The sequence below is a fragment of the Myotis daubentonii genome, chromosome 11, assembly GCF_963259705.1.
Source record: "Myotis daubentonii chromosome 11, mMyoDau2.1, whole genome shotgun sequence".
Lineage (NCBI taxonomy): Eukaryota > Metazoa > Chordata > Mammalia > Chiroptera > Vespertilionidae > Myotis > Myotis daubentonii.
In genome coordinates this window covers 77,804,650-77,814,342 of record NC_081850.1, presented here as the reverse complement: position 1 = coordinate 77,814,342, position 9,693 = coordinate 77,804,650, and the positions used below count along the sequence as shown (strand labels likewise).

Below are 9,693 nucleotides of genomic sequence, written 5' to 3'. Positions count from 1 at the left end.
AACCATGACCTCCTGGTTCACAGGTCAATGCTCAATCTTGGAGCCACACTGGCCGGGCTGCTTCTGGGTGTTTTGATCCACATTGGTTTTAAGGCTGTACCCTCGGACTTCATCAACTGTCCGAGCCCATGGTGGCTGCCATCGGCGTCACTGTCGCTGGAAGGCGGGCCCCTTCTCCACTGCCCGCTGCCCCCCCCCCCCCCGCCTTAGGCTGCTGTAGACAGGGCTCTGCTGTGGTTCCGCGGCTGCCTGAGACTTTCAGGACCAGAGACAGCGCACCCGGCTCTGCACCTGTTTCCCAGGCAGCTCAGGGCTGAGGAAGGAGAGGTATCCCCTCTCTGGTGGACTGGGAACGCGCCCCGGGCGGGCTCCCGCGGAGGGAAACACGAGTGGGTGCTGGTGAGCTGCTGGTCTGAGGACTCAGAAACGTGGGTTCAAATCCCGACTCACCACCGCTGACCTTCAAAAGGTCACACAAGTGACAACAGAAAACCTAAAAAGCCTGGGTGATTTTCAGTGCCAGCTGTGTGCACGGAGCCCCGTTCCCATCCCGGTCCTGCCAGTGTGTATGTTACACAGAGAGGCGCTCTTGTGCAGAGGGGTGCGTGGTAGTTGGTGTCCCCCTTTTCTCGTCTTGTACACAGTGATTCAGCGTTAATCTCTGTGAAATCCTGACGGATGTGGCTCACGGGCTGCCAACCTGCTTAATAAGCAAATCATCCGGGGGAAGGAAATCTGATGTGCAGAGGTGCCCAGGGGCCAAGGGAGGGACCTGAGTCAGGACCGGAGCGCCCGCCTGTCTCCCTCCTCCTCCTCCTCTCTCCCCATGTTCCCTCTGTGAGTCTGATCCGTTCTCCGCACAGCACCGGGCTGTCTGTGTTCTGGTCCAGACATCAGAGAGGCCACGCACCGCCTCTCTGCCTCCCCCCCCCTCACCCTCCAAACTCCCAGGGGAGGGGTTTGATTGGCCCAGCCTGGATCCCTCACCCCTTGATCCAATCAGCTGCTGCCGGGGTTGGGGGTAGCGGTCCCTGGGGTGAACATGGCTGCCCCCACTGCGACTGTGGCAGAGGAAAGGGCTGTCTGCCCTCCAGTGGATGCCCATGAGTTCCCTCCTCTAGGGCAGGCGACTGTGTGATAAATGCTCAGAAATACAAGCAGTCTTACCCACGCACTCCCCCATGCAGTCTCCATGGCGGCCACGCCATTCGCACTGCCCAGTGTACTGCTCGGCCCTGCTTCCAGCACCCGGTGTGGTCAGTCATTCACCCGACGGTGCCCGGGGGCAGGCGCTGGGGAAGCGGAACGAGGCAGACAGGGAGCTCCTCCAGGGCCTGGTGGACAGACAGCAAGCAAGGGACCCAGCCCTGGTCACGTGGACACTGCGCTCCTGTCCGGTGGTGAGTCCGCGGACACGTGCTTTAGCCTCTCTGAACCTCCTCTTCACCGCAAAGTGGTCCCCGCTGCTCTGATCAGGGTCCTCGGAGAAGCAGACCAGCCGGGTGTGTTTACTCCGAGGGACTGGCTGTTACCCGTCAGACCCTTCGACAGAAGCCGGGGTGACCTGCACTGTGGGTGGCGGGGACGGGGCTTGTGGAGAACAGCGAAGCTCCTCTGGCTTTGCCCGGCTTGCAAGCTTACAAGGCGGCCTGCCAGCCTCAGAGACGCCGCACGGACACGCGCCTCCCGGGCCGGAGACGGAGACCTTGTTTCCCAGGCACCGCGATGCCCATCCATATTTGTGGAACGGATAGATGGCTGGACGCTCTTCAGTCCTGAGCAGCATACCCGGAAATGAAAGTCGCCCAGATCTTTTGGGGGAGCAACAGCCTCCAGCGTCAGTCAGAGAGGTGAGGTGGCAGACAAGACCCGCTTGGCAATACCGGCAAGGCTAGAGCTGTGCGCGCCCGGAGTTCCCACTCTCCAAGCCTTTGTCATAGCACCTGAAGAAAAGCAAAACATGGTCCAGTCCGCTGGGGCTACTGGAAGGGCTACTGGACAAGGTGGCGGGGCCCAGGGCTCTGGCTGCCCCTGTTCCCACCCATCTTCCCACCTGGATCCCATTCATGGCGAGGAGGGTGCAAAGCCCAGCCCTAGAGGGACCCATACTTTTCTGTCCCTAGGGTAACGGATAAGCATTTAGTCCTACAATGGAATATTATATAGCAGATAAATGGGCTGCACTTGAACTCTATGTATCAATGTCCATAAATCTCAGGAACCAGAGTTGAGTGAAAAAGAAAAAGTAGCAAAAGGGCATGCATAATACACCATTTTTCCCCTTTTTTTTTTTTACAATATACAAAATCCATTACCAGAGTGTAGATTGCCGGAGACCATTCGTCGTCCTCACTAGCTGAGTTTAGACAGAGACCCCCAAAAGCTAGTAGCCCTTGGAAGTCCTAGTAAAGGTCAGGGCTGTGCACCACCCAGTTAATCTAGGAACCACTCAGTTAATTTAGGTAATAATAGTTGAAGCATCCCCACCTTAGTTCCCTTAATTCCTTAGATACTTATGTAGATTCTTGTTGATTATTGTTAATCAGATACCCTGCCTACTCCCGGAAACCTATTGATGAGCTAATCAGATACTTAATCTATTCCTGGAATTTGTCCGCTGATCCCTGTGTCATTGAAACCTCCTTATCCTAGGGCTACCCCAAACAAACCTCCTTACCCTAGGGCTACCCCAAATAAACCTCCTCACCCTAGGGCTACCCCAAATAAACCTCCTCACCCTAGGGCTACCCTAGACCAAATAAAAGGTTGGAACGGCCTGAGCATCAGTGGAAGTCCCTCTCCTTGAGTTGGACTTGCCCTCCTGGTCCCCCAATATTGCAAAATTATCTCGTGTCTCTTTCTCTCATTTGTTGTGCGGCTCCTCTTTCAGATACCGAACCCTACTCCACGCGGGTCGTGGAAGGAATCACCCGACAGTAGATACAAAGTGATTAGCCATTTACATGCAATAAACATTAATATTTTAAGAAAAACGATTTTAAATATAATATTACATGCAACTTTTTAAAATATATTTTTATTGATTTTAGACAGGAAGGGAGAGGGAGAGATAGAAACATCCATGATGAGAGAATCATTAATGGGCTGCCTCCTGCACGCCCCCTACTGAGGATTGAGCCCACAACCCAGGTACATTCCCTTGACCGGAATCGAACCCAGGACCCTTCAGTCCACAGGCCAATGCTCTACCCACTGAGCCAAACCAGCTAGGATATAATACACCATTTATTTACACATTGTTGATGGATACATTCATGTATAGTTAAAGTGGAAAGAAAACATGCAATGGCTGGCCTTGCACAGTGGTTAGAGCATTGGCCTGAGGACTAAAGGGTTCTGGGTTCGATTCCAGTCAAGGGCATATACCTCTGTTACAGGCTCGATCCTGAGGCCTGGTCGGGGTGTGTGCAGGAGGCAACCAATTGATGTGTCTCTCTCACATCAATGTTTCTCTCTCTGTCTCTCTCCCTCCCCTCCACTCTTTCTAAAAATCAAAGGGAAAATATCCTCGGGTGAGGATTAACAACAACAAAAAGAGAGCTGAGGGAAATATGGCAAAACGTAACATCTATTACTTCTGGAGTGTTATTTCCTTTGACGAAATAGTTTATAATTAAATAAAGGCGTTAACGTGGCTCCAGAGAGGTTCCTGATGACGCCTGGAGAATCTGGCCTCTGGTAACCTGGAGAGTGTGCTATTTTTGTCCTGAGACAAAGGCATTCATTTCCCCAAATCTTGTCTCGCCTGCTTTCAGGAGGCTGGTGTACTTCCCACGTGTAACCACTAGATGGCGCCAGCACACAGGGTTATAAATAGGAGCCCTTTTTTTTTTTTTTTTTTTTCCTGTTTTTTTTTTTTTTTTCTTTTGCCTCAGCAACTTGAAACAAGGAAAAGGCGATTTTTGCAAGACAGAAGCAGAGGCAGAGCAATCATTTGAGGACGTGAGACGCAGGTAGAGGTAGAAAACAGCGCCCAGATAGGAAAAGGACCCTTAGTAGAAATAGCAATACCATTCACAGGTGTTGATACAGTGCGATTTTCTAGTCCTTAAAATTACCCAAGATGCAGTTCTTAGGCATCAAGACAGATGCCAACAGGGGGTTCAGGAAAACTCCACTTCCCACGTCTGATTGACATCATTCCATTGAACAACCCAGAAGTGTGTGCACCCTCTCTCTGGCGGTCGGAAGGATTCGTGTGTAGTCTCCAGTGCCTGAACTTTGGCATAAAGGCCCAGAGTTCACATCCTGGCTCTGCTTCTGAGCTGTGTGACCAGTTGGGCAACGTCTTCACCTCTCTGGGCCTCAGGTTCTGACTTTAATCTAGGGGTCGTAACAGCACCTAGTCCAGAGAACTGGTGCAAGGCTTGAATGAGATTACTTATACACACGACGTCCCTGGCATACAGTAGGCCTTTGAGAAATGGTAGAAGCATTAGACCCTAATGCTCAACCTGCTCTAAAGTAAGCACTTCAGTGGTTGAGCATCAACCTATGAACCAGGAGGTCATGGCTCTACTGGTCAGGGCACAGGCTTGATCCCCAGTAGGGGACGTGCAGGAGCAGTCGATCAGTGATTCTCATCATTGATGTTTCTATTTCTTTTTCCCCTCCCCCTTCCTCTCTGAAATAAATAAATATATATATATATATATATATATATATATATATATATATATATATATATATATATATATATATATATATATAGCAGTTCTAGGGAGCAAGGTCAAGGTTTCAAACCAGGAAGGTGAGAGTAGACTTCAATGCCCTCCTTCAGGGTACAGAGTCCCAGATGCCCAGCCTGGGAAAGGAAAGTGCTGAGATATTTGACAACCGTGTAAAAGAAACAGCAAGAAACCCTGCCCCTTCTCCCAGGTGGGGGACACACCATTCCTTCCATCCTTCACTCATTAGACAAGTATTTAGAGAGCAGCTTCCCTGTGCTGGGGCCCTGGGACAGAGGGTGAGCGAGACAGACGCGGCCCTTCCCTCCCCTGGGGACATTCCGCTCAGTCAGAGCAGAACAGGTCCGTGGTGAGGATCGGAGCAAAGGAGGTGAGGGCAGGGATAAGATCTCGCGAGTGAGGATTAGGGGCCCCATGGGTCCCTTGGAGGGGGGCTAGCCTTCCAAGCATAAGGCTCTTTGAAAACAGCACACAGAGCAGTCAATACGTTCCAGCCCCCTGACATGAAAAAATAACAGGACGGAGGCACATTTGCATATCATATTGCTCACTTTCTAATGTGTGCAACTTAGTGATTTTAGGTAAATGTACAGAGTTATGCAACCATGAACATACGTAAACCATTTTTAAAACATTGAATCATCCCTTATGATCCCTCATGCACTTTACTCTTACTTCCTGCCCCCGCCCCAACCACTCAGGCACTTTCTGTCTCTGTAGCTCTGCTCTTCTGGATATTTTGTATAAATAAGACCGTACAGTATGTGGTTGCAGGTTGGATCCCCGGCTCTGGTTGGGGTGAGTGCAGGAGGCAGCCAATCTATGTGTCTCTTTCACATCGATGTTCCTCTCTGTCTCTTCCCCTCTTCCACTGCACTGAGGAGCAACAACAAAAAGAAAAAAAATTTTTAACCTACCGTCAGTGGGTGGACGGCCCAGCTTCTTGCCGGCTCGCTGATGTGTGTGTGTGTGTGTGTGTGTGTGTGTGTGTGTGTTGGGAGAAGTCCTGTGCTTATAACAGTGTCCAAGGGCACTGTGACCACCCTCCCCAATGCTGAGCTTGATTCTAGCCCAGGGGTGGGCAAACTTTTTGACTCGAGGGCCACAGTGGGTTCTTAAACTGGACCGGAGGGCCGGAACAAAAGCATGGATGGCGTGTTTGTGTGAACTAATATAAATTCAAAGTAAACATCATTACATAAAAGGGTACGGTCTTTTTTTTTTTTTTAGTTTTATTCATTTCAAACGGGCCGGATCCAGCCCGCGGGCCGTAGTTTGCCCACGGCTGTTCTAGACGGATGACGCTGGTTGGTGAAGTCCATCTAAACTGGGTGGAGCCACCTGTGGTGCTAGTCAGAGAGTGGGGGCCTCTGCTTGGGGGCGACGCTCAGAGGCTGCTGAGTGGCACCTGGAGGACAGTGGTCAGCAAGGCCAGACCAAGGACGCTGACCCGGATCCAGCTGTCCCGGTGGTGGGTCGGGGTGGCCGTCCTGCAAGTGTGCTGGTAGCGGTTCTGGGAACAGCATGGAGAAGCGAGGCGAGGCCCCCAGGCAGCCCAAGTGTCTGTTAACACATAGCAGGGGCCCTTGGCTGGGGGGGCCCGAGAGTGATGGGGGGGGTCCCCAAGCCCATTCCTAATGCAACAGAAAGCAAGACCCTCCTTCCTAGAAACTGATAGCATTTCATTTTGACGGGAAGAATGTTTCTGAACCTTCAGAAAAGTAGGAAGCGTGCTGCCCCAAGCAGCCTCCTGCCGCGACCACCGGCCTGCACTTTCCCACTGAGCCGCCTCGTTCTCCCGCTTTTACTGACCCGTTTGCACGCGCTTGGCGTTCAACGTCGACCCTAACCTCCTCGTCATGCATCTCCGAAGGTCAGGGACACTCCTGTGGCACCACAGCACCGCCACGTCACCCCTTTTCGCTTCAGGTCAGGGATCTTCTGTTGCACGGTCCACGGTCATGTCTCCCACGGACCCGATCACCTCCATTCCAGCTGCTTTTCCCCTCAGCCAGGAGCGGTCTCGGGCTAAGCCTCGCGCTGGGCTGTCACGGGGAACCAGACGCGGCCCTGAACCAGAATGAGTGAGGTCGCCAGTCTGGGGGAGAACTTGCACTGGCCGGCGGCCCGAGGAGCCCTGCACACAGCCCCCCACTTCACGCCCCACGGCCCACGTGTTCCCCGGGGGCGGGCAGCTGCTGTCCTTGCAGGGCGCAGAGGCGTGGGCACCTCAAGCACCTGGCCCTCAGCCCTCTGCCCGAGGGTGGAGGAGCCGGGATCTGAACCCCATCTGGCAACGCTGAGCGCCAAGACGCGGGAGTCCCCGCTCGGGCCCTGTCCTGGCGCCCACTGTACTCTGGCTCAGCACAAGCAGGGACCCCGGGCCTTGGTGAACCCCACGCCCGTGCGATGGGAGTTATCAGGCCCCGCCAGGTGGTCCGAGTCCGGGAGGTCCAGAGCTCAGCGCTCTGGGGGCCCCTCCGGCCCAGGCGCCCTGCTTGGGCTCAGCTGTTCCTGGGGGTGGGGTGGGGTGGCCTGTCCACCTCAGACCTCCCGGAGGTTTCGAAAGGCCCTGAGCAAGCGAGGAAGGTCTGACAGAGGGAGGGTGGGGGCCTCGGGCTGCTCCCATCACGACTTCTGACTGGAGGGTTTTGAAAAATAAGGACCTGTCATGGGTGTATAGATTATAAAACATTTTTCTTAAAAATTACAGAAACAGGCCATGTGCATGAAGAAAATTAGAGAATACAAAGAAGCAAAAATAAGCAAAAACACCACCACCCAGACATCATCGCTGTCCCCAAAGGATCCTTCTGGAACTTTCTCCAGCCACACACACGCTCACCCACACACACACTCACGAACCGAGATATCCGCCCACGGGTGTCATTGGAGAATGTTTAGTGTTCCCAGGAGGGGCTGATTTAATTATCTTAATGAGACTGCATTTGGGGAACAAAACAAAATATTCTGTTTCATGACCTGCTTTACCATCAGTCCGTGACTTCCATGTTTCCATTTCAGAGGATGCTCGTTTTATCTAAACCAAGGTTTTATTAAGGCTTATCTAGCCCAGCCGGGTGTGGCTCAGCGGTTGAACATCGACCCAGGAACCAAGAGGTCACGGGTTTGATTCCTGGTCAGGGCACATGCCCGGCTGCGGGCTCGATCCCCAATGTGGGGTGTGCAGGAGGCAGCCGATAAATGATTCTCTCTCATCATTGATGTTTCCCTCTCCCTTCCTCTCTGAAATCAATAAAAATATATTTTTTTTTAAAAAAAGACTTATCCAGCCTGGGCAGTGACCGTGGGAGACACTGACAGTGGCCAGATGTTCTATGGGGAGCCCCACCCTCTGGATTTGTCTCTTGCTGCCTCCTGGTGTCAGTCAACCTACTCCCCCACACCCTGTGTTGCCTCTAAACCGGAAGTCAAAGCCAGTGCAGAGGGTGGGAGCCAGGAGCCTGTGATGGAAACTTCCAACATGCAGAGGGGCGTGAACTCAGGAGAGAGGGTCTGCCCTCGCCTCTCCAGTCTTCTCCCCAGAGATGAACGCCGTCCCTGGCTGGGTGTCCCGCCTTCCAGGCCTTTCTCTCGGTGTATACTGTCTCTATGTGTGGATGTTTGGGGTTGACACAATAGCTGTAACGAAAAGTGACTGTGTGTTCTGGCCACCTCTCCACGGCTTAATAATGAACCCCTATCAGGGTGGCCTGAGGTCACCTTAGCTCTGGCCGACTACAAACCATGCTCTGCCTGGCCAGTGTGGCTCAGGGGTTGAGAGTCGACCTATGATCCAGGAGGTCATGGCACGTGCCAGGCTTGTGGGCTCGATCCCCAGTGTGGGTCCTGCAGGGAGCAACCGAGGAATTATTCTCTCTCATCATGGATGCTTCTATCACCCTCTCTCCCTCTTCCTTCCTCTCTGAAATCAATAAAGAAATATATTTTTAAAAAATCCCTCGGCTGCTTACAATTCTCCTGTGGTTCTCACTGCTCTTGAGATGAAGGTCCAACCTTTCGCCTGGCCCTGCTCCCCTGCCCTGGGCTTCTCGGGGCAGGACCTTCACATATTCTGTTCCCTTTTCTGGATGCTCTTCCCGACGGAGCTCTCTGCTGGACAGCATTGTTAGCGCTGGCTCTCTAACATCTTTCTCTGGGGGCAGAGGACAGACCAACGTGGGAAAATGTGTTTGGTCTGTGCACCCCTTCAGGGTTGACTAGAACAAGAGGGTCCTTTCTCCTGCACTGCTCCCTCGTCCCCCCGACCAGACTGGGCCCCCCCCCACACACACACACACACCAGACCTGGAGCTCCAGAACGGGGCGTGGCAGCGACCTCCCGGCGAACCAGTGAACGAATGCTGGTAGAAATGCAAATGGATAAAACCTTGTGAGCAATGCGAACTTAACAAATCTTAAAAAACATGCTTCTGCCGAAACCGGTTTGGCTCAGTGGATAGAGCGTCGGCCTGCGGACTGAAAGGTCCCAGGTTCGATTCCGGTCAAGGGCATGTACCTGGGTTGCGGGCACATCCCCGGTGGGAGATGTGCAGGAGGCAGCTGATCGATGTTTCTCTCTCATCGATGTTTCTAACTCTCTATCTCTCTCCCTTCCTCTCTGTGAAAAATCAATAAAATATATTTAAAAAAAACAAACAAACATGCTTCTATGCTTTGGTCCAGAAATTCCATCTGTAGGACTGTATCTGAAGGCACAAAGATGTTCATCTCAGCATTGCTTATACTGGGGAGGGTTGGGACCACAGAACTGTCTGGCAGTGGCTAAGCACAACGCTGGATTCTTGATCTTCCTCTCCCTGCCACCCCACTCCTCCCCCCCACCCCTGTCACCATTTCGTCCAGGCTTCCCAACGCGGCAAACGGCAGCCCCATCCGCTCAGCGCTTCTAGTCAGAGGCCTGGGCACTGGGATTTTTTTTTATTGAGATACAACTTACCTAAGTCGAATATACAAACCTTCA

At 52.7% G+C, this 9,693-nt stretch overlaps 1 protein-coding gene across 1 annotated transcript in view; it reads left to right on the top strand.

Annotated features, from left to right (window-relative positions):
* The window catches only part of TOR1A (torsin family 1 member A), a 41,894-nt gene extending 34,428 nt beyond the window's left edge, over nucleotides 1–7,466 (top strand). The window contains exon 5 of the mRNA XM_059658291.1: nucleotides 7,423–7,466. Coding sequence (XP_059514274.1) covers nucleotides 7,423–7,451 — 29 coding nt within the window. The 3' untranslated portion in view covers nucleotides 7,452–7,466. The remainder of the gene's footprint in view (nucleotides 1–7,422) is intronic.
* The last annotated feature ends 2,227 nt before the right edge of the window (nucleotides 7,467–9,693 follow it).